Source organism: Juglans regia, chromosome 11 (assembly GCF_001411555.2).
Source record: "Juglans regia cultivar Chandler chromosome 11, Walnut 2.0, whole genome shotgun sequence".
Taxonomy (NCBI): Eukaryota; Viridiplantae; Streptophyta; class Magnoliopsida; order Fagales; family Juglandaceae; genus Juglans; species Juglans regia.
This window is the reverse complement of record NC_049911.1, coordinates 5,256,897-5,281,810: the sequence shown is the minus strand read 5'-3', so window position 1 is coordinate 5,281,810 and position 24,914 is coordinate 5,256,897. Positions and strand designations below refer to the sequence as shown.

Sequence of the window (24,914 nt, the reverse complement as noted above, 5' to 3'; positions counted from 1 at the left end):
TTAATTAAAAAGTGATTTTTTGTGGCTGATAGTTTTTGTTAATTAGGTAGGGCACATTAGACTTTCCTGGGATAGTAACCCCTTTGTCCCACGTGTCATCAGTGTCTAATAGTACCACAATCTACACCGCGCGACATTAAAATACTTGTTTCTTTTTTGTTTTTCTACTCTCGCCATGAAAATACTCGAGTAAATTAAGGATGAATATACAGCACCCCATTTCGTAATTTTCTAATATATCTCGAACCAGTCCTCTAGGTCTCTATATATTAATACATTCATTTGGAGTTATCATCTTCAATTCCTACTACCAGTCCTGCAAGATTTTCTCTTCTTGATGGGAGAAAATGAAAAAGATGCAACACAAATCTCAATCACCAATATAAACGACCATCAGATCAATGTTTGCTCAAAGTGTTGAGCTGCTCAAGTACTAAGTAAGCTTTTCATTAAATCCCATTCAGCCTTTACCTGTTGATTAAGATTAATGATCTTTAAATAATTATTTGTCAAGGGTACTGTTGTTGCAGGAACCCTAATATATATATAGAAAGCAATAGCAGATCAGGGATGGGGAGAGGGAAGATCGCCATTCAAAGGATCGATAATTCAACGAGCAGACAAGTTACCTTCTCAAAGCGTAGAAAAGGATTGATCAAAAAGGCAAAGGAGTTAGCAATCCTGTGTGATGCTGAAGTTGGCCTTGTAATCTTCTCCAGCACTGGGAAGCTATTTGAGTTTTCAAGCACCAGGTCTGGCAATTTTTTTTTTTTTTTTTCCTTTTTTCATTTTGCAACACTCATGTTTGTTCCTTTGTTCTGGTACTTTCTTTATCATGATTTTAAGCATATCCATTTCATTTTCTTTTCTGGACAAAATCCTTTATATATTGCATAATACAGAACATTTTCTGCACCTGAAGCTTATATTTTGCAGATAATGTAAATATATATCTCTTTCTTGCGATTCCTTAGTACTTTTCTATCTTCCAAGAACTTTTCATCTGTCCTCTCCTTCAAAAAATATATGTATATATGTTAATCAATATTATCCATTCAGGTGTCCACTATATATATACATAGTCTGCATGGCAGTAAATGACAAGAGACTAGGAATCTTGGCGCGTGGTCTGTAGATGGTCCTAAGGATTGGCCGCACTGCATATGCTTGAATCTACACAGCTTGATCCAGAGAAAAATCATCTGCTTTCAGGCCATTCGTAGAGCAGGATATAATTAAAGCCATGGCCTTAATTAATTAGGATGTTGATAACTTTGGGGATATTACATAGGGGAATCAAAAACAGAATAAAGGGACTCTTAATCCTAATTAGGATGTTGACAACTTTGGGGATATTACATAGGGGAATCAAAAACAGAATAAAGGGACTCTTAATCCTTTTATCTCACTGCATGGGTATAGCTACCCTAGCAAGTCTCCCCGGTAAGAAAATCTAGACAAGCTTTGACCACGAACTCTCTATAAATAGTAGGACTCCTTTTCAGTTTGGATAAGAACAAGTTAATTAGGTGAAACAGAAATGATGGTGAATTATAATGAATGTGTTTCCGGGTAAGTAGGAGACCGATGATGAAATGCATGCGTTTCTTATATCATAACCCCTCTCCTAGATCGCTTTAGTCAGTACTCGATCTCTTTTGTATGGAGGTTCAAAATGCAATAAACAAGCATGGCATCCATTTTAGATCATTTTCTTCCAGTTCTCTTAAGTCTCGTTAAATATATTTCAGTCAATACCTAATCCTAGTACAACTATTTTTAGATTACGAATTTTCTAAAAATTAAAGCTAGTTAAAATAGTGGTGTGTGGAGAGGTACTAGATTTGATAAGAATCTACAGATATATATATATATATATATATATATATATTATATATAAATATATTTATATCGCGCGGCTGTGCAAAGTAATTAAAAGAATTTTTTGATTTTATTTTCTTGGATCCAATATTAAGTTACAAAGAATGGGGGAGAATTAAGTAGAAAGGGTGATACTTAAATAAATAGATCAGTAATAAGTTGATGGATGAAGTTGCTAGCTAGAGAAGATCGGGGGGAATTAAGTGCTAGTGAACCGTTATGGAACTGAAATATCTATATTTTTTGGGTAAGTTTTTAAGTAGTATATATATGATGTTATCATTAATCTATAAGCCAAAGTATTACTTGTAACGTCCTCAATTAATTAACCTATACAAACACCAAAGTATATACTATATTTTTTTTTTCTTGAAAACTATTGAATCTAGCTAATTGGAATAGTTTTCTCCCATTAGGGTATTGATCTCATGGAAGATAAGTTGTTAAGACAGAGCATTAATGAAATGCATGCCAAAAGGGTTGTTTAGCAAAATTACCAAGACCTTGTACGTTTTTCAGTTTGTAGTACTCTAAATTAGCTAAATTGTAGTCGGAGACTTAATTGCAGTACTAATATCTTTGATCATGAAGTGCTCAACTAGCTTCTTATAGAAAATACCATCCCAAACTTAGGTGTACGAGATTACGAGTCTCACGGCCAGTACTGGTAAAATATAATTAGGGCAAACAACACAGAAATATTAGTAAAAGACAAAGAACCTTAGGGGAAATATATAGATGGGAAACATATAAAACAGCATATATATATATATATATATATAAGGTCATGAAACGGATCACTACTACAGGAGGTTTAATTAAATCCTTGATACCATAAACACATCAATCAATCTCTTAAATGATCTATCTATTCAATATTATGATCATTTTGAGTTTTTTGTTCAATGGATTCTCTTAGCTACTTATAAGTTAGCCACAATTTTTATTAGCTTAGTGGTAAGATGTTTATGATTCTAGAGATATGTACGTACATGATTATGAATTTTTAATCTATATATATGTACACACACGCGCGCGCACACACACACAATAATTAAGGCATGATCAAAAGCATAATATTATGACCCTACTTGATGCCAGACAAAATTTAGATTCATACTGGTGGTTAGCCTCAACAGATATTTGGAATAGAGAAGACAAGAGATTCACTCAAAACACAAAGGAATTAAACAACTCTGTTTTCAATTGAAAATTTATCAAAACTTAGAATCGTCCAACCAATCCACAAGTCAAGCTGAAATAGCTGTAAATTCGAAAATATCATAATTTTACCAAAATTAGCAAAATCTCAATGAACATACCAAAAATAAATTCGTAATTAAATAAACAATCTGTCAAAATCTGGCCAAAATCAAGTTCAAAAACACTTCCTAACTGATAAAAGAAATATTACCATAAAAGGTAAAAAAAAATATCTAAAATTGGAAACTTGAAGGGAAAAATAGATGAGTGACCACGTCATGCGTGCCGAAAAGAGCTTTTCAAATTGGAGTACTTATATGTGCGAATTTGATACCTGTAGCCAAATTTATTGCCAACATACTAATACGTGCTCAAAACTACCCCAAATCAAGAAAAAATACCGTTTACTGCTTGACTTGCGCTGACTTGCCGTCTCAATGTAGTTTAGTGCCATCAACGTGCAATCTGACGGTTTAGCATCATCTGACTCGAATCCCTCTGCATCACTACCACTATTAGAAGTTCAAATAAATGCTTTAAATTGATGAATACCATTCATTCATGAGTTGTAGCACTCAACTTAGATGGTTTCAGCTCTTTGATCCTCTCTTTATTTCCTTTTCCAGTCTTCACAATAGAACTTTCTTTCTATAACTAGCAAAACACTACAGATCACATATGTGTTATACTATAAAAGGCTTTCCAAACTTATAAGTGAAACACTATATAATCACTTGGAGCTTTAACAACCCAGTCGATGTATTATAATCTCACCAACTGAAATATTTTACATGCTCCTCTGGGATTGAGTTGTGAAGTGCCTTCATTCCACATGGCATTTCTAAGACATGATCTAATGTACCATTTGCCACATCCCATAGAAATACTAACCACATTTGCACTAGACCTAATGGACCAGTACTTATATATAGCTTTTGTTAGAGTTTTATTGAATCTCTTATTTCCATTTACTAAAAATAAATGTGGGACTTAGCTAGCCCTAATACATCACCTTCACAATCTCTTCACTCAAAGCAAAACTTTCACAAAGACACATAATTGGAGGTGATATCTACAAGTTTGATTGGACACCATTAGAAGACAATAAATCTAAAACTTCACAGTTGCATCATCAATAGATTATATAAAGGAGGAAACCAAGGTTTGGTCATTTCCCGATCTCAACTTCCTGGTCACATTCTTTCCTCTCTTGTAGTTAATAACAAAGGAAAAAACAAAAGCCAAAAAACATATGATAACATATGGTGCCAGTGAGAGATGAACATCAAGAGGTCAAGGCCTCGTTTGTTTTTGCAGATCATAAGATGAGATGAGTTCAGATAAAAATTAAAAGTTGAATAAAATATTGTTAGAATATATTTTTTTAATATTATTTTTATTTTGAGATTTGAAAAAGTTGAATTATTTATTTTATTTTGTGTGAAAATTTGAAAAAGTCGTAATGATTAAATGAGATGAGATGAAAAATTTTGTGAAAATGAACGAGGCCTAAGAGGAGGCCTACTCATCCTCATGAAAAATTTTGTGAAAATGAACGAGGCCTAAGAGGAGGCCTACTCATCCTCCCCTAGGTATCGATAGTGAGAACCTCCCAAAAGAGGTGGGTGAGCTGAAGGCCGAAACCAATTATAAGGACAAGCAAAACAAAAGAAGAGCCATGGATGCATATGTCGAGTGTGGCCACTAGTGGAGAGGCTTTCTCTCCCTGCCAAGAAGAGAGGGATGCAAGGTTGTGCCGCAGAGATAAGAGAATAGAAAGGATCCTAAGACAAAAGGCCAGTATGGTTATAATGGGGTGAAAAAGAAGAAGACAATAGGGTTTCAGTACAAGGGTCAAAATAGCATCATTTTTGGGAGCAAAATAGCATCATTTTTGGGAGCAAACGAAATCCTTGATGGGTTCTTTGCAATGAGGTTGAGGTTGTTTTCCACTTTGCAGTCTTTAATTTGACACAATGGGACTTCCTCTCATTTAATACACATATTTCTTTTTTAGTAAGGAAATTGTCTCATTATCTTTTATTTTAGAAAAAATATATTTTTCATCCTCTAATTGAAAGGAATCTCACTCTAACGTAAATCACTAGGACAAACATGTTGCACGCTCAAACTACCAAAAGTTAACAATGCACATTTTTTGGTCGACAGATTTGATTGGCAAATGTGCCTTGTTATAACCTAATTCACATGATACTTCTTTCTTGATGACCAGATTTAAGTCCCGTTTGGATACAGAAACACTCTCAACCCATCTCATCTCATCATTACAATTTTTCTAAATTTTCATACAAAATATAAAAAACAATTCAACTTTTTCAAATTCTAAAAATTAATAATATTAAAAAATAATATTCTAACAATATTTTATTCAACTCATCTAAAACCATTTCATCTCATTTCATTATCTAAACGAGCCCTAGACAATAGTGTCATTTGACAATCAATATCTGTTGGAATACAATGTACTGTAGGTTACCTTGCAAAGTATAAAATCCCAAAAGTTTGAGAGTGAAAAAATAATTTTCCCATTATGTTAAATAAGCTAACAAGGATATTGCATACCATTTATAAGGGTGTCTCATGGTTGCTCCATTTTCATACTGATACATAAACCAGTATTTACAGTGCTAAATCTAATTATTCTAATTATTTTCATCAGCATCAAAGCAGTAACTGAAAGATACAACAAATCAAAGGAGGAACATCTGCAACTGCAGAATCCAGCATCAGAAGTCAAGGTATGCTTCGCAAAATATTCAACGCTGCATGCATCTACTGTAATAGCTTGTGTTCTGAAGTAGAAACCACTGCAGATTTTAAATACTACCAAAACATATGCAGTAGACTTCATTTACTCGTGAATCAATGAGCTAGGTATATATACTAAGTAACCCAATGGTACACTGTAGTACTCAACTGTAGGCCAGAGTTGTCATAGCATGGAGCGCCTCAAGATAGGTTTATACTAATAAAGCATGCACAGTATCATATCAATTTCTCACAATAATGCATATATAGCATGTACATACATATATAGTGCAACAACATTGGTCTATTACACCTGCAAGATCTGAAAATAGACTAAAACTGTTTTGCATAGCTTCATCATAAAGATACATGCAAGCAATACTATTGCCAATGCTTTATGCGTGCAATCCATCATCCTTTTTCTCTGTGAGCGTTAATAGGACATGCCAACTCAAGAACTTCAAATGCAAAATGACTTGAAAGTATTACTGCTCATTACTTGGAATGTGTTATATGCTTGTATGATTCCCTGAAAGCTTAACCTTCATGCTCCCTTCTCAACTGTTTCTTTAAGAATACACTTCTAGTGTTGGTCATTTAAACATGATGAATTGCAAAGAACTATCACAGTGACCGATAAAATATATCTAAACTATCAAATTTTACTTTTCAATATCAAACCTCATGCCTTGTGCTGTAATAGCCTTGTCTTAGCATTTCTTGTCTACCATGTCTAACCCTCCCCTGTGCCCATTTGGACACATGCACAACCCCTCCTACTACAACATATTTGTTGTACACAAATATATATGCTTGCAAAAGACTGAAATGTACATCAAGACACCAACTACAACATATTTGTTGTTTATGCATCGATACAATATCACAAAGCTTTCAGCTGAAACAACAATCTCAAGTTCTTAAGCAACCAAAATAACTCAAGTACCACCCTATGTATCAGACAAAGGAAATGTGATATTCTCTTCCTACTGAGTGTTGTTGGCACTCCAATAAAAAGGCATCCAACTCTCAGTTAATGGTCACAAACCAACTGGAGTGTCATCAAACAATTAGTATCACAATAGTCTAGCATCATGCTAGGTCAAGTCAAACGAACTACTTTTTAATGGAATTATGTTTCAAGGAAAAAACATAAAAAAGATCTTAAAGAACAGAAGTTCTTTAAACTTGAGCATCCAAGAGCAATGGTGTTGCAAGAATACCCTACAAGCATAGCAGAGCTCATCCATTTCCTTGGCTGAGAGCCTCAGACAATTAATCAACATAATCATTGTCATTCTAGTTAAATAGTTCTCATGCATAAAAAAAGTACTTAGAATTACAACTGAAGAAGAACATGATTTGAAAGAGATAGAGAGACATGAGATCAGAGAGAGTGAGAGAAATTTTCATGGTTACATTTGACATTCTAAGTTATGACTGCATACCTTTGCCAATGTCATAAAACCATTTTTCGCTTCATTTCAGGATTAGTAATGATTATATATAAATATATATATGTACGAATGTATGTATATACACACAAGCACACAGATATTTAATCTGTGTGAATGTGTCTATATATATGCATACAAATATATATATTTCCTGCTAAATACACTAGATGTTTTGTTTAATGAGTTGCTCTATGCATTCAGAACAGGAAGAGAATATCAGCAATATCAAAAATTATGTCTAGTCTAAATGCAAAAGCATTTACGTAGCACCCAATGCAAATGTCATTAAAGCATAGTTGGGTTAAGCTCGTATAATCTGCTCCAAAACATAGTTCAAATTACTTCATCTAGTAACATTATAGCCTTCACATCAGCCAAGGATATGAGCTACAACCTATTTGCTTGCACTTACAAAATCACAAGCATTATCCGGCTAACTAATACATATTATCCTCCAAACAAGCTCTTGATGCTTTTGCAATGTTTTGACATAATTCCATTATAAGATAGTTCGTTTGTCTTGACGATCGAAGCAGTATCAGTACAAGATATCAAGTATTGAACTGTCAAACTATGATGAAAGTTTGAATTATGTAATTGCTTCAGATTGCAGGATGTGGTTGTGCATACTTTCTCAAATTAGTGAAACTATTACATGACTAAGTTGGATTAGCTAATCCATGGTATAAATCAACCACACTGCTACAACAACATATTTCTGTTGTATTGTCCAAATTATTTGGAGCATACATGCATTTGAGCCAGCCAACCAAAATGGACATCCTAGATGTTTCCATTAAAGGAAGAGCTGATGAGGCAAAAAAAGCTTAGAATATATTCATCATTTTTCCTCTCCACCCAATAAACAAAAACTTTTTTTTTTAAATAAAGAAACATGTGACACAACTAGACTCCCATAAACAAAACTGAGTTGACCAGTTTGCCTTTTACCCTCAGATTAAGAGTGCATGCATGCACAGTATAACTTCAAACTTCTTAATAAAAACCAGCTTATCACAGATCAAAAGGACATGTCTACATTGTAACAAAAATCAATAGGATCTTTCAATCAATGTCAATGCATGCCCATATCTTTTACTGCCACTATTGGTGTCTCTGAAAACTTTGTTTTTTAAATACACATTAACACAGTTGTGAACCCAATACTTCAATTGCTTTTATAAACCTTCATTCAGGAAATTCACAGCTAAGCCGTATTATTTACAAGTCGGCCTTCAGTCAATCGTTGACAGATAACTCTTAATTAGACATGATGAATGCACCTTAATGATTACATACATGCAAGTAAAAAACTAAAAGATTGAGCTACGGCCAATTTTTTAGTGTTAGCCATTGCATAAAAAATTATGTCATGATAGTAATCAAACATATCAAAGAGATTAGCAAGCTCATTCACACTCCAATTAAACAGCGTTGATTTAGTAGCTTGGATTTGAACACATTCAAATCAGCATAAGATCATAGCTAAACTTCTTTAAAATAGCTGGCAGGCTAATCTTATTTTTAAATAGTTAATGTTCATGGACAGATTTTTCATTCTCTTAGTTTTCTTTTTAGTCAAGATGAAGAAAAGAACTTTGCAGTTTTGATGCAATTAACTTGTGCTTCTGTACTTGCTAGTTCTTGCAAAGGGAGGTAGCAATCTTAAGGCAAGAACTGCAGAACTTGCAAGTAAACCAACGGTACCATCTATGATCTCCTTCAGCTTAAATTACATAATATTTCACTGGGAAAAATAGGCGATTAACCGGGCCTGTACAGGAAGGTTGACCGTTGCTCAGCCAGTACCAAAAAAAAACGTTCTATAAAGGAAAATGTCAGTATGACTTTTAAATGTGTCCACTAATATATTTTTATTTATTTTTATTTTTTGTAATGATTAAGAAAGTAATTATTAATGAATTTATATTTATATTTTATTTTTTAAATGGTTAAGGATGTTTAAAATATGCTTAAAAGAAAAAGGAAAAAAATTATTTGCACTAGTGTGCATATTTGGAGTGCACACTTGGTGTCCACCCTGACATTGTCCATCTATAAATTACAAGCATGTATCCAAAATTAGATTTTGAGAAGTTTATATATATAGTATATGATAAGATCCAGATAATGGTGGACTCTGTAAATCACCACAAAAACCAGCTTGATTTACATGTCTTTCCAACATTATCACAATAGTCATGCAGTTTAACCTTCTCCACAATTATATAAACCATATAGTAGCAAATTATATTTATTATTAATATTTAATAGATATAGAATGCAAAAGTAACCCAAAATGATTGGAGTAATGGTACAAATTTTAAATATATAATTTTTTTTATAAAAATGGGGTCCTATAAAAAAATTAAAATTTTCATACTTTTTCATAACAGAATCTACTTTTTTTTTTTTTAATAAAAAAACTTAGGACATTTAACTTTGTATATATCATTTATCAAATGTTCATTCTACGTTAAAATGTCATGATAATACAGGCATATGATGGGACAACAACTTTATGCTTTGGGTGTCGAAGACCTACAAAATCTGGAGAATCAACTAGAAATGAGCTTGCAAGGTGTACGACTCACAAAGGTCAGAAACCTACTCCCTCTGGCCCCTTTTCTGTGTGTGCATGAAGTACATGAATGTTCAAAGCGACGCACCTGCATGGCACTAAACATGCCCTTTTAACGTCTGCAGGAACAAGCCTTGACTGATGAAATACAGGAACTAAGCCGAAAGGTTTTTGCAAAATGCACTCGTTCTTCTTTCTTACAGTTTTCTATCATGAATCGTTTCAGCTATAAAAAAACTACTCTTTTTTATCACAGAGCAATCTTGTCCATCAGGAAAATATGGAACTCTATAAGAAGGTAATCCTTGTACGCCAAGAAAACATGGAATTATGCAATAATGTATTCTGGTTTATAATTCACCCAAACTCCAAACATTCCCAAAGAAATGAAAATTTATCGTTACATGTTTTGATATGGTAAGCTATGAGGCTAGTAAACCTTTTGAGCTTATCAATCCGACCCATGTCTCAGGTTTACAGCACCAGGCACATGAATGGAGCAAGCATAAGTTCTTTCATCCCATATGGAACTAACCTCAGAGACGACTTGGATGTCCCTCATGTCCATCTTCAGCTATGCCCGCCCGAGCAACAAAATTATTAGCCAGCAACAAGAGAAACAGAGTAAAAAAGTAAACTTTTCTCATCCCTTTTAAAAACTAATTGAAGAATGTTTTCGTTTTTCTATTAACGAGTTGATCCCTGCAAGTACAACTCATGAACTGCAGGAGATCAGTACGTCTATATCAAAGAATTGTGAGCTGAGGATTTCAGAAAAATGTTATTCAACTTACTCTGGGCAAATAACAAAGCGCTTCTTGGTGGGAATGAGCTAGATAAAATCCCATCAGCATGATGAATGATTCTTGTGATATTGTTTGTGAAATAAACTACATATTCAGTTAAGTTGAAATAATTAAGCTATTGTACTATGTAAATTGAACGAATCGGACAAGATCTGAATGCAGGTTTTTGGGAACATAATTTTTTATTGGCTCCGAGAAGAAAGTTATTTTTTCACAAGTAACTGATCTGTAAAGAAACTTATGACAGCTAAAATCACGTTTTTATTATTATTGTTGTTGTTATTTTTTTGTCATCGTTTCATTTGTTGCTAACTGTTTTTTCCCTGTTCTTCATGGCATCAACTTTGTCATGAATTCCTTCGAAGCCTATCATGTATGCGTTTCTAAACCTGTTTTTGGCCATTAATTTATTGCCATTATTAGTTTTAAATCATACCAATCTCTCATGCAAATTAAGATTTGTTTTATCTTCATTTTTGTGGATACCCAATTAATAAAAACAAACACTCAGAACACTCCGATGATGCATGGTGGCTTACAGCTTCAGTATTGGATCATCCTAATTTCTATGCTTTCCGCATCAATTTTACCTCGTATATATTCACGATAACTAATTGTTTTGAGCTTTCGGCTCATAGAGTAAGCCATAGAAGTCCCGAAAAAAGTTATTTAAGACAAAGGTCTTATTCATCAGAAACTTATAATGAACCAGAATACGTACGGCGTGTCAGTTCTATCCAGAATATGCCAAGAAAAAATAAATAAATCTGAAAGAAGAATAGCAACAAGAGTTGTAATGGATCGATCATAAATGCAACTGCAGCAAATTTAAAAAGATTCAACAAATTATGAACAAATTCTAAAGTTGGAAGCTAACTCCAACATCATTTCAACTCATTGAACTCCCATCTAACATGTTGATGAAACTCTATGGAATGTCGTCCAGGCACTTGATCATTTCCAAAACCCTCATCAAAATTCTGTGCATAGCTGACAGCATCATAGTGGAAAGACAAAGGTTTTGGCCCATATAAGTGCTTAGTACTGTCTCTAACAAACCTCCTCAAAAGCTTTCTCCATCTCCAGCTTCTTCTGCTATGTCTGCAGCTATGGATGCGAGAGTACCCCATTTCTTCCGACACTGGAAAGCACGACGGTGACATCATGCACCCAGAGACGCATGAGGATCGCCGGTGGACGAGATGCGTCTCCATTAAGTTCAACACAGAAGTCTTGATTTAAAATTAAACCAGTTGCTCCTGCTGTGCTGCCTAGCCAGCAACATGTGCAAGTGAGAGGAGGATCGATGCATTTCTCTTATAGGTACCAAAGCATATACGTTGTAAATCCCTTTTCTGTACAACTTTTGTGGGCCTTACCCATGTCGGCCTTTGTCATTTTACCCGCAACTTCGTCATCCTGATAAGAGTTAAGAATGACAGGTATATAATATGTCGGACAGAAATCACCATATCTTCCAAATTATATCAACTTCCATAGATTTCATCACCGACTGTTAATGTGACCTCAGTTAATCAGTCAACTTTCTTTGGCCCTAACAGTAAATTCGCATAGATTGGCTTGACTCACAGCTGGGTGATTATTCCATAGGATTTGGTGGTAAGTCATAAGATCGACAACATTTTATTGATTGATTACATAACTAGGATACAAATCAAGATTTACTCCTGCACTGTTTAGAGCTTATAATTGGCTTGATTTAATGAAGTTATTATAACTTTGATGATTTTGATAACCTAGCTAATGTTTACCATTAGGTAAATCTGTAACTCGAGGACTCCTATAATGAAGCAAGAAATTCTATTCACTATCTTTATGCGACATTAAATGATTGGATGATAATTAATAAATGATAATACTTTTACAATCATTTAATACCACGTACATTAAACTATATATGATGGGAGGATTGTGGCAAATTAAATAGATGATGAATAGCACTTTTCATATATAAATATATAATTTACGGACTAATAATATATGGGATATAATGTTATAAATTCCGAAACATTCCTACGTACCTAAGGACAATGCAAAGTACGATCGATGATTTCTTGATTGAACAGCTGGATCGATTTTTATTTCTTAAATAAGATTGATTAAGTTACGTTTGGTTTCACAGATGAGATGAAATGAATTGAAATAAAATATTATTATAATATATTTTTTTAATATTATTTTTGTTTTAAAATTTAAAAAAAGTTGAATTATTTATTTTATTTAGTGTGAAAATTTGATAAAATTGTAATGATTTGATAAGATTATATGAGAATAATTGTGAAAACAAACGTGGTACGTACATAGTAGTTGTCTAAAGAAGTAATAATTGACAACTCTAATATTTGAATGTGAAAGATTCTGACAATAAATTAAACACAAAATGATAACCCAACAACTATATAAATTATATATAGATCACCAAATGTTGTTACTTGAACTGTAGTGTGAATGGTTTTTAATGCAGATAATCATAATAATCAACAGATATATTGGTTTTTTGAAAAATTCTATCTTTGTAACTACGCACCATCAATGAATTAAAATGGTAGGTGAACTGCATGATCAATATGAAAAGTTGACAGACAATGAACAAAGCACATAAATACAAAGTCTGCAAAATGAATTAGAAGTAGTACTGCCAATAGCAGAGAGAGAGAGGAAAGAAAATGATCTGAGCATGTGAAAATGGAAAAATCACACCTTCACTGGACACACTCACCGAAGCTTGTCGGGACTTGCTAGCTACTTGTCGCGTTTCTTAAATCTCGCACGGAAAGAGAAGAAGCGGAGGACATGCAATATGACATGCACATGCAGACATTTTAGACCCTAGGGTTTGGAACCCACATATCAATGTCTTGCTTCTTATCTTGTTCTGACCCTTCTTGGATTCCTTTATCCTTAGCCTGGAAAGTGGATCCAAAACACTAACATTAGTACTAGCGTGTCTTATCTTTTATCAGTTAAGTGAAGGACTTCACCATGGCCCATGGCAATGTTATTCAGAAAGTGGGAATTGAGTACTTTTGTTCTTCTGGACCGTGTCTAATTAATTCATCTTGATCTAGCTGTGATATTTAACATTATTTGTACCTGTAAATTATGAAGAGACTAATTATGACCCATATCTAATTGGCACAAGTCGAAAAGCATTTTTATGGTGATTTTGTATGAAAATCCCTTGTAATTAGCCACTGTCCCACTATCTTCTCTTTCTATATATTGAGAGACTGGATGAGAGTCAAGTGCATGTTCTGTTTGATAAAAGTTGATGAGTATGCTCTTCATAACATGAGTACTGTGGCATCAGCATCATATAATAATATCATTTCAAGTTAAATGCTTTTCGTATCATTGACTCTTCAAACACTCATCAGATGCCATAAATCTTATGCTTCTGCAAACTATCAATTATATACCTGTCCCACCTTCTTTATCAATACGTGACATTAATGATGTGGGTCCTTATAGCTTTATCATAGACAATATCCCCTGATATGTTCAGACTCTGTAAAGTTAAATCATATTGCTGTGAGAGAATTTTCATCCAAATTTTGGTAAAAACAGATAAAATTAATATTGATAAAATATAAATAAAGGAAGTATTTGTCAACAAGCTGGAATAGCTCAGTTGGCTAGAGCGTGTGGCTGTTAACCACAAGGTCGGAGGTTCGAGCCCTCCTTCTAGCGTTCGTTTTCATTTTTTTTTCTGCATCCTGTTACAGGGCCAATGGGCTATTATCTCTATCATGGGCTAGTGCATTAAGCCAATACAGCCCAAAAGCCTGGATCCTAAGGACCCACAAGGGGCAGCTTCTATCTGTGGACCAGCCCAGTGGGCTGTGAAATAGGGAGCCCATGCTCATAATTAATGGCAACAAAGCATCTCCAAGAAAATGACATAGATAAGGTCTAGTTTTGAGGTTGGTAGAGGCCTTGTATTGGAAACTACTACAAAATGGCTTCGGTGGCCAGCTTCGTCTCTCAAACATCGCCATCCTATCATGTTATATCCTCGGGGGATCACTTTTGTGGCCAACAAAATAGCAACTTAAGGATAGCGTTTTTACGGCTGGTTTTTGTGCAATGCGCGCATGCATCTCTGCTCCCCACACTTCTAAACATTAAAAAATTAAAAAAATTTAGTAGAGTTTACGTGTTAGAAACTTAGAATTGTGAAGTATTCTGCTACGTATATAGGACTATCTTGCACATATCCTAGAGAACGATACTTCAACACACAGAGAGAGAGAGAGAGAGAGAGAGAGAGAGAGATGGCAATGGCGATGGCGCTTCGTAGGATTGCCTCTTCCCTTGACAAGCCCGTTCGACCTCTCTTCAATGGCGGCTCCCTCTATTACATGGTTCTCTCTGTTTGTTCTTTCTTTCCTTCTCGTCCCTTTTCACATTTTTTTTACTTGCCTACAGTTATAGTTCCTTTCTCACACTAGCTTAAAAATGATCATCTTTCGTATTCTTCTGTTTCAGTCATCATTGCCTAACGAGGCTGTGTACGAGAAGGACAAAACCCGTGTCACAGTGAGCTAATTCATCTTCTTTTCTTCATATATATTTTTTATATATTGCTGTATTCTCTGTGCGTGTGCGTGCATGGGATTGCATATATGTTATAAACGTTCTTTTTCTGTAATAGTGGCCGAAGCAATTGAATGCTCCCCTCGAGGTTGTGGATCCGGAGATTGCGGACATTATAGAGCTTGAGAAAACTAGACAATGGAAGGTGACTCCTGCTCGTTTTCTGTTAAAATTAGCAATTGTTTTCGTCGGAGATTGTCAATTACATTGACTAGGATGGGATGGTTTAATTCTCACAGAATCGAGAGATATTAATAGAACAAAGTAATTAACGTTCTTGGCCTAAATTTTGTCCAATATGTTAAAAACTTCAACTCCTATCCAAGAAGTAATTACATTTACATTTCCATCGTTTTCTTCGTGATTGGGTAAAGCATTACAGGTTTCTCTACGGCATGCATGTATAATCACAGTTTACTATGTAATATAATATCTTATTGGAATTCATTGTTGTGTTGGTAAAGGGGCTAGAACTTATTCCCTCAGAGAACTTCACTTCTGTCTCTGTAATGCAAGCAGTTGGATCTGTCATGACTAATAAATACAGTGAAGGATATCCTGGTGCTAGATACTATGGTGGAAACGAGTAAGTCGACTAGATCTTGAACTCTTCTAATGCTTGTCATGGATGTTATTGCAATTAGCATGGCTTTTAAATTTTCATTTCTAGACCATGCGATTAAATTTTGATACAGAGCATGGACCTCTCTCGCTTTTCAGGTACATTGACATGGCAGAATCCCTATGCCAGAAGCGCGCTTTGGAAGCATTTCGATTGGATCCAGCAAAATGGGGAGGTAAATAAGTATTTTTGTATGGTAATGAATCTGGAGCTATTTTTTCTGTACTGCCCTGTTTCTTTCTTTATCTGAGGATCGCTGTTGATTCTTGTTGAAAACACATATATGTGCGTAGCATTTGTCGAAAATCTCTCTCGATCAAGTACATGGTTACCCATGAATATCTGTATGCATCCAACCTTGTCAGCCTGGTGGACATAACTAGAATCTCTCATCTGCTTAGACATATTGTTAGCCTAATGGGTTTGAATGTTATTAGAATGTGATCATTTCCGAGCTTTCCTAAACTCAATATCACCTTTGACATTGCAGTGAACGTGCAGCCTCTATCTGGGTCTCCAGCTAATTTCCATGTTTACACGGCATTGTTAAAACCCCATGAGAGAATCATGGCACTCGATCTTCCTCACGGAGGGCATCTTTCTCATGGCTATCAGGTACTTAAATCGCATCTAATTTTATCCTGAATCCTGATCCTTGTAAATCCATCATGTTCTCCTTCTTATAAATCTCTCATTAGTTTACCTAAGTAGTACTAGATTGTATATCCTTTGAACTTGAAGATATGTAGGCATCATTTCTATAACATTTCTTCATAACTGGGAAGTTGTCATATCCATATAGAGAAATATTTGATTCAAAATTTCATAAAAGTAATCTCACAAATTGGTGCAGCTTGTTATGGTACATCAAATTGTTAAGGACTTTTTACTATACAGTATATTTAACATATCATATCTAGTCTCATCAATTTGTGAGCTTACTTTTTGTGTAATTTCTTTGTAAACCTAGCACTTCTCGTTTGTGTATGGCATTGATAACCACGACATTTATATTGTCAAGGCTTGTAACAAATTTTGATCAACTCTCCTTCTTTATAACATTGCTTTTCGGTTTTCTCATATGGGAATTACATCATCTCTTTTGCTATTATGCAGACTGACACCAAAAAGATATCCGCAGTGTCTATATTTTTTGAGACAATGCCATATAGATTGAATGAGAGCACTGGCTATATTGACTATGACCAGGTAGCTAGCTTTGCAGCTCAACTCCGTTCATTTTTTCCTTTCAAATTCCCTATCTATGTATAAGCAGAAGATTTGAGTGACATAAAAGCATGTACATTGCAGATGGAGAAAAGTGCCACACTCTTCCGGCCAAAGTTGATAGTGGCTGGTGCTAGTGCTTATGCACGTCTGTATGATTATGCACGTATTCGCAAGGTAACCTCCTTTAGATTTGATATCTAGTAACAAGCCATCATGTACTAGTATAGGTGGTTTTTCGCCAATGTGATGCTCTCGAGGATCCAAAGTTACATTTGTTTTGCATTTGGCAGGTGTGTGACAAACAGAAAGCAATCCTGTTGGCAGATATGGCACATATTAGTGGGCTGGTGGCAGCTGGTGTCATCCCATCACCTTTCGAGTATGCAGATGTGGTGACCACCACAACTCACAAATCACTTCGTGGGCCACGAGGAGCCATGATTTTCTTCAGAAAGGGGGTAAAAGAGATCAACAAACAAGGGAAAGAGGTGAGAGAAACTGTTTTTAAGCATTTTTTGTTGGCTTTTTTGTTTTTGGTTCTCATTTTTTAACTACTATTGAGAGAGATTGTTTGGTATAGCTCAAAATTTTATACTTCTCCTGTAGATATTGTATGATTATGAAGACAAAATAAATCAAGCAGTATTTCCTGGACTTCAAGGTGGCCCGCACAACCACACAATTACCGGTTTAGCAGTTGCACTGAAACAGGTTTGTCTGCTGATAAGATTATTGTTACCATTTTTCAGCTATTATTTATATCATCATAGCTGTTGTTACAATTGTTTGTGGCAGTGTTGCTGACTATTTTAGTTAGGATTGGGGCTTGTTGTGTTGGATTGTGAGCACACCCCCAAAAAGGTTGTTGCAGACTACAGTAGACATTAAATCAGAAGTAAATGATTTTCTAGTATTCTTTTTATTTTTCCCTTTTTTCATATTGTAAATGGTCTTTCTTAATTAGTAATATATGATGTGTTGAGTAGAGCAGTTGATACATGCTCTGGTCATTATGGCATGAATTGTGCTTTGCCCAAAGCCCTTGGTATAATTTACAATATCAACAGAATGATATTGAAAATGCCAAATGAAAAGAACAAGCATAGTGTAGAGGGCAGTGCACAGAAGCATTTTCTTGAAGATTGACTTCCATTTTCTCTACATATGCCTGCCCTTTTAGATGACCTATATATGGATCATAACATATCCCCTCCCAACCCCAATGCAGCCATGAAGAATGTTCTTATCAAATTACCAAAATGAGCTTGCCCTTTAAGTTGGGCTCTCGTCAATGTTTCAAATTGCAATCTTTTTATCTTCTTAATGTTTTCTGGACGCAGGCTACAACCTCTGAATACAAAGCCTATCAAGAGCAAGTTCTCAGTAATTGCTCAAAATTTGCACAGGTATAAGATTAGTTAGATGTAGCAAATTTTGGTCGTGTAGAACTCTAGGAATTTCAATCAAATGTCTAATTTATTTGTTTCCAATACTGAAATCATTGAATAACTTGGGCATTTATGCAGACTCTCGTTGAGAATGGCTATGAACTTGTTTCCGGTGGTACCGATAACCACCTGGTATTGGTGAATTTGAAGAACAAGGTACTAGGGAACACTTTTTGTTTTGTTTTTCTTCTCTTCACTGTAATTAAAAACCTTCCATGATACGGTTTTTGTCTTGTCGAATCATCCAACTCTACCAATTATTTGTTCTTTAGCAACTACTTCGAAATTAATCTGTTAAGAGTTCTGGTTGAAAGACAATACCAGGTGTGCTAGTAGAATGCGTCAGAGATGTTAGCTCTCTCTGATATGTAAGATTAATAATTAGAACAACTTTTTCTATAGGGAATCGATGGCTCTAGAGTTGAGAAGGTGCTGGAATCCGTTCACATTGCAGCCAACAAAAACACTGTTCCTGGAGATGTCTCTGCCATGGTCCCTGGTGGCATCAGGATGGGTAAAGGCTTTTCCTTGATCAGAAAGTCCTTATTTGATTTCTGTGGAGTATTTAAGCCTCATAAATTTTTGTGCGCTTCAGGAACTCCGGCTCTTACTTCTAGGGGATTTGTTGAGGAGGATTTTGCTAAGGTAGCAGAATTCTTTGATGCTGCTGTGAAGTTGGCTGTGAAGATCAAGGCAGAAACTCAAGGTGCCTATATCTTTGATATTTGTAATTTCCTTGTCATTGGGAGTGTGTTTTTTGATATGGGGAAAACCCATTTGCTCAAATCTACTAATACAGAGTAAATTGTTATGTGTCTACCAGGAACAAAGTTGAAGGACTTCTTGGCCACAATGCAGTCTTCTCACTTTCAATCTGGAATTGCTAAGCTCCGACATGATGTTGAGGAGTATGCAAAGCAGTTTCCTACAATAGGGTTTGAGAAAGAAACAATGAAGTACAAGAAATGAGACAGAATTTCTGTTCTGTAAGGTTAGTTATAACCTGGATCTCACTGGAGTCTTGCATTTGTGCTGATGAGGCTAATTTTGTTAGGGGTTAAATCCTTTTATTTTTTCCTACTTTTTTTCTCATAAAGACTAAACTATCAAGAAAAAATTTTCAAAGCTTGAATATCAAAGAATTTCATATCTGACAACTATGATATCCCATATGATAAGGATAATGATAGGTGGTATATAAGATTCCATATTGCTTAGGAAGGAGAAGTTCTTGCTCTTTATTAGGTTCTAATAAGACTCTAATTGTATCATTGACTAGTCCTTTAAAGTATAGGCCGTGTAGCTTAGGACTTCCATTGGGCGTTACAACAACTGACTGATTATCAAGTTTGACCTCCTTTGTCTGACACTTGAGAGTTATTAGCAGCAACTTCTCAGTTGCATTAGGGAGCACAGTATTATATTTTTTATTGTTTAATTTCTTTATCTGATGCATGCATAAATCGTCCTAATGTAAAATAATCGTTTGGGCTTCAAAGCATCATGTATTCTGTAGAACAGACATCATGTAGTAGAACTTTTTTCATTAAATCCAAAGAAAGAATGATCTTTACATTGGAAAGCAAATGATCTAATCAGTCCTTTTTTTTATCTTTGGGAACAGGAACTGTGAGCAAAAACCAAGTTAGTTGTCCAAGTTGGGAAAAGAGAAGGGCCTTATGTCAAGGATGTGTAGTTACAACTTCTATTGTATAATCAATCAAACCTTGATTTGGACCTTCACGAATGTATATATTCATATTAAGCGAGGATTTGCAATGTAATAAACTTGCCTTGATCTGAAGAAATGCAACTACTTTATCCCTATGCTGTATTCAGCAAGGCAGATGCTGGTAATGCTCTGCCACCATTGAGAAATTGCATGCCTTTACAACTGAAAATGGCCAATGTAACCATTTGTTAGTAGCTTGTACAATACTTCACTGGAAACGATTTTATTGAGGCTGGAACAAATCCAAGTCACACGTACCTATACTTTAAAAGGATCAATCAGCAGTATAATTGGAGTTCATTGAAATCACCGAATCATTAAAAAAGACAAGAACTTCTTCCTCCCAAACATTAATGTAGGATCTCATTCATCAACTTTCCTATAGTTCTTATATTCAATACGAGGTAGAAAGGTCTCCGCTCTTAACAGAGGACATGGGTGAGTTTCAAGAGCTTTAGCAGGTAGATCAGCACTTTTATACTGTTCATGGTGTGGAGGAAATTGAACCATCTACAAAGCAGATTCGGACTAGGTTTAAATTAAAATAAATTAAATTAATATAAGAGCAAAAAAATTTGAAATATAACCCTTCGTATTCTTGTCAAATTACATATCATTTAGCACCACTTCATTACTCATCTCTTGTACTTCTCATGATCTCTTCAACTTCTCATGATCAGATATGATTTTGTTCATTATAATTTATTAATTCCATCCTTTAAATCCTGCCTTCCTCTTGCACTTCTTCTTGTCTCTTGCACTTTCTATTTGTTTTCTTGGTTATTATTTTTACCATTTATTATCACTTCATTACCTGTCTCATATATATCGTTATGTTATCTCCTTTCGTCTATAGCATTTTGTCTTGTTTCATTTACCTTATATATTTCATTAAAACTAATCATCGAAAAAAATCATGTTTAAACAAATTAACACAATAAAGTCATAAACAAAATAAAAAGTAAAATAGAACTGAAAATTTAATAATATCCCGCGGATCAAGCAGGTTTATGAACTGAACTCGGAAATCAAATCTCATACTATAAGTGATTAAACAAAAACGAGAATACAGATAATTTTGCCGGCGCTCTTGATTGGCATGCTGTAGAAAATCATAAAGCCATGTTGAATCGTTAAAAGCACTTGACCGCGTACCTATACTCTTTTATTGATCACCGTTGAATATAGGAGGAAAAACAAATAAATCAAACAAGAGAATATTTGGAATTACAAATAATGACCATTGACTTCAGTCTTTGTTTATAGATTCATAATCAGATATATGAAATTAATCGCCGGCCGATCACTGCAACTAGCACACACTGTCTGTCTCTGACTGATTCGCCTTCAAACTGTCGTTCGGCAAAACTATTGGGCTGTTTAAGTTATATATGAAGGAGATGCCAATTTGATGACATATGGATGAAATGAGACCACAATTGCTTTGTTAATTTATATTCGGCATCAGTGCGCTGACGCCATTGTTCCGACTGGGGAGCTGCATGAAGTCTCTCTCCTCGCCATATTAACTTGTCTATGTACCTGGTATGGGTGCAAGTGAAACTGCATGCGCACGTTAACTGCTGATAATGTGCCGGCTTGCCAGGGAGCTGCATAAAGTCTTACCTTCTATATTTTATTTTGAATGAAACTCCACCAGATATAATAATTACTGCATACTGGTGGCCGGTTGAAACTTGTGCATCGTTGAAATATTAACTCTTTTAAGTACAGATGCAACTTCCACACATTCATGCCTCTCCAACTTGTTCGTACTGATCTCTCTCTCTCTCCCCACCTTTCAAGCCGCAGCCTCAGCTCCTCCGATCTAATTAGGACATAGTAATCATGTTACCTCTTTTCTTCTTCCTTCTGCTGCTTCCCAGTACTGTTTATTCAGTTTATTTCCAAATAACTAGATTTTATCCCAGTTCCACCGACATGCTATATATGGGTGATGCTGTACCTTCTAATGGAGCCATTGCAATGAACCAGCTTGATGGTAATTATTTTTGCCGAATTGGTTGGGTCGTCTATGCTAGGAAGGTGCCGCTCTGGGACTCTGAAACGGGAAAGCTCACTGATTTTACCACACATTACTCGTTCACTATCACGACTCCTCCTAGTCCACTTTATGCCGGTGGGCTTGCATTCTTCCTGGCTCCTGTTGGCTTCGAAATACCACCAAATTCAGCAGGTGGATTTCTAGGCCTATTCAACACCACGACCAGTACTTTGTCACAACAAAACAAAATTGTTCTTGTTGAGTTCGATTCATTTGTGAACTCTGAATGGGATCCTGAAGTTCAGCATGTGGGGATTAGCATCAACTCCCTCAAATCTGTTAATTATACTGCTTGGAATGCTAGCTTGCATAGTGAAGATACTGCTGATGTATGGGTTACGTATACTGCTTCTACGAAGAAGTTGAGTGTCTCCTGGAAATACGGAACAACCTCTAATGCTGGGGAGAATACCAGTCTTTCTTATGAAATTGATCTCATGCAGGTTCTTCCTGAGTGGGTCACAGTTGGATTTTCAGCTGCTAGAGGCTCGAGTATTTTAGAGCGACATACACTTCAATCGTGGGAATTCAACTCAACTTTAGACATAGCGGAACCAAATGGAAAGAATGCTAGAAAAATGACAATACTGGTCAGTATAACGATATCAGGTGGCATTCTGATAGCTGGGGCATCATTAACATTTGTAATACTGCGGAAATGGAAGGGAAAGAAAAAGAAAACTCCAGAGACGATGAACTTAAGATCAATTAATGACGACCTTGAGCGAGGGGCAGGACCAAGAAGGTTTTCCTACGGAGATCTTGCGTCAGCCACCAACAACTTTTCAAATGAAAGGAAGTTGGGTGAAGGAGGGTTTGGTGCTGTTTACAAGGGGTACTTGATTGAATTGGACATCGCAGTTGCTGTTAAGAAAATTTCGCGGGGGTCTAAACAAGGAAGAAAAGAATACTTAACTGAGGTGAAGATCATTAGCCGACTGAGGCACAAGAACCTGGTTCAACTCATAGGATGGTGCCATGACAGAGGTGAGTTCCTACTTGTCTACGAGTTTATGCCTAATGGTAGCCTTGATGCTCACCTCTTTGGTAAGAGGAATCCTCTCACTTGGGCACTGAGACACAAGATAGCTACTGGGTTGGCATCTGCATTACTCTATCTTCATGAAGAGTGGGAGCAATGTGTAATACACCGGGATATCAAATCAAGCAATGTCATGCTTGATTCTAGTTTCAATGTGAAGCTTGGAGACTTTGGATTAGCACGGCTCATGGACCATGAGGCGCTGGGTCCTCAGACAACTGGGTTGGCTGGTACTTTAGGCTACATGGCTCCCGAATACGTATCCACTGGTAGGGCTAGTAAAGAGTCAGATGTATATAGCTACGGGGTGGTTGCCTTAGAAATTGCTACTGGGAGAAAGCCAGTTGATCTCCCAGATAAGGATTCTGCAATGGGATTGGTAGAGTGGGTTTGGAATCTTTATGGAAGCGGAAGGCTTCCTATGGCCATTGATGAGAGAATGCGTATGGATTTCGACCTGAAACAGATTGAGTGTTTAATGATTGTAGGACTATGGTGTACTTACCCAGATCGAAGTTTAAGGCCATCAATAAGACAGGCAATTAAAGTTCTTAATTTTGAGGCAACAATGCCAAATCTTCCTATGATGATGCCTGTTCCTTTTTATCACATACAAACCCCGTTGGTCAGCTCTGGTGAACCTTTGATAACTACAAGCCTTGAGCATGGTCGTTGAAGATGTGAACCAATATTTACTTTGTAAAACTACTCATACAAATTAAGATCATCACCGGCACTTTCTTCCCTCTCTAGTTTCTCTTATTGTTGCCTTATCAACTTCAACAGCAAAAAGTGATCTCTTTGCCGCTTTGTTTACCCGCTTAATGTGTGTCTAGCAGTCTGCAACCGTTGATAAGAACATTCTGGCCGGGCGTGTTTGGATTTAATAAATTCCTCCGATGCAAGATAAGAGGATCATTTTGGTCTTAATTTCTTTGGCTATAGTGTGAGTGCAGAGTTTTTGTGCTAGTTCAAAATTTATTGAATTTGCGAGCTTGATTATCTTGTGGAGTCATATAACATGTGATATGAACCTGCGGGAATGAAATCTCTTGAACCCACAATCAATTTGAAAACTCTTCAAAAAAGCCAAAATCAAGTCAATGGATGGAGAATCTGGACCCGATGAGTAGGAGTGTCAATATGTGACACGACCTATTAACCCAACACGAACACGATACGATAAAAGTGGGTTAGGGTTTACCCTTAACGGATTTGGGTCAAAACAGATTGACCCGTTAAGACACGATAGCTTAACGGATTGATAACGGGTCAACCCGTTATGACCCGTTAAGAAATTTAAAATTACAATTATACCCTTATACCTAAAAAATAAAATTTTTGGGATTTTAATTTCGATATTTTTATTATTTAGATTGTAATTTTAGACTTGTAGTTAGTTTTATATTTTTTTTATACATATTATGATTTTAACATTTATATAAAATTATGCTAAACTTA

General features: G+C 35.6%; 3 protein-coding genes and 1 non-coding gene across 5 annotated transcripts; all 4 read left to right on the top strand.

The window, feature by feature from the left end:
• The first annotated feature begins 325 nt into the window (after positions 1–325).
• Positions 326–10,692, top strand: LOC118343715 (MADS-box transcription factor 23-like). The gene is made up of 9 exons (XM_035682875.1): positions 326–437; positions 531–752; positions 5,765–5,843; positions 8,952–9,013; positions 9,809–9,908; positions 10,017–10,058; positions 10,148–10,189; positions 10,364–10,523; positions 10,620–10,692. Exons 2-8 carry the CDS (start codon positions 571–573, stop codon positions 10,493–10,495), a joined length of 639 nt encoding a protein of 212 aa, XP_035538768.1. The 5' UTR covers positions 326–437; positions 531–570; the 3' UTR covers positions 10,496–10,523; positions 10,620–10,692.
• Positions 10,693–14,334: 3,642 nt separating this feature from the next.
• Positions 14,335–14,408, top strand: TRNAN-GUU. The gene has a single exon. It is a non-coding gene; the product is annotated as a tRNA-Asn (tRNA).
• A 454-nt stretch (positions 14,409–14,862) lies between these two features.
• LOC109003384 (serine hydroxymethyltransferase 2, mitochondrial) lies at positions 14,863–20,448 on the top strand. 2 transcript variants are annotated; one of them, XM_035682780.1, is made up of 16 exons: positions 14,867–15,082; positions 15,207–15,257; positions 15,373–15,459; positions 15,779–15,900; positions 16,035–16,111; positions 16,427–16,551; positions 17,053–17,145; positions 17,248–17,340; positions 17,457–17,654; positions 17,773–17,877; positions 18,507–18,572; positions 18,693–18,770; positions 19,017–19,128; positions 19,210–19,320; positions 19,438–19,605; positions 20,239–20,448. In XM_035682780.1, the coding sequence occupies exons 1-15, from the start codon at positions 14,993–14,995 to the stop codon at positions 19,581–19,583; spliced, it is 1,554 nt and encodes a 517-aa protein (XP_035538673.1). In that variant the 5' UTR covers positions 14,867–14,992; the 3' UTR covers positions 19,584–19,605; positions 20,239–20,448. The 2 variants fall into 2 exon arrangements, with proteins under 2 accessions (XP_035538672.1, XP_035538673.1); XM_035682779.1 differs by having other exon boundaries at positions 14,863–15,082; positions 19,017–19,320.
• A 1,746-nt stretch (positions 20,449–22,194) lies between these two features.
• On the top strand, positions 22,195–24,129 carry LOC109020675 (L-type lectin-domain containing receptor kinase IX.1-like). Its single transcript, XM_019003194.1, has one exon. It carries the CDS (start codon positions 22,195–22,197, stop codon positions 24,127–24,129), a length of 1,935 nt encoding a protein of 644 aa, XP_018858739.1.
• Positions 24,130–24,914: the final 785 nt, after the last annotated feature.

What these genes read in the sequence shown, in the direction of transcription:
- LOC109003384 (XM_035682779.1), top strand. Translation starts at nt 14,993, where the DNA reads ATGGCAATGGCGATGGCGCTTCGTAGGATTGCCTCTTCCCTTGACAAG. An exon ending in ATCTTTCTCATGGCTATCAG is followed by an intron (nt 16,552 to 17,052) that starts GTACTTAAATCG and finishes GCTATTATGCAG; the next exon opens with ACTGACACCAAAAAGATATC. An exon ending in ATTGCTCAAAATTTGCACAG is followed by an intron (nt 18,573 to 18,692) that starts GTATAAGATTAG and finishes GCATTTATGCAG; the next exon opens with ACTCTCGTTGAGAATGGCTA.
- LOC118343715 (XM_035682875.1), top strand. Translation starts at nt 571, where the DNA reads ATGGGGAGAGGGAAGATCGCCATTCAAAGGATCGATAATTCAACGAGC. An exon ending in TTTGAGTTTTCAAGCACCAG is followed by an intron (nt 753 to 5,764) that starts GTCTGGCAATTT and finishes TATTTTCATCAG; the next exon opens with CATCAAAGCAGTAACTGAAA. An exon ending in TACAGGAACTAAGCCGAAAG is followed by an intron (nt 10,059 to 10,147) that starts GTTTTTGCAAAA and finishes TTTTTATCACAG; the next exon opens with AGCAATCTTGTCCATCAGGA.
- LOC109020675 (XM_019003194.1), top strand. Translation starts at nt 22,195, where the DNA reads ATGTTACCTCTTTTCTTCTTCCTTCTGCTGCTTCCCAGTACTGTTTAT.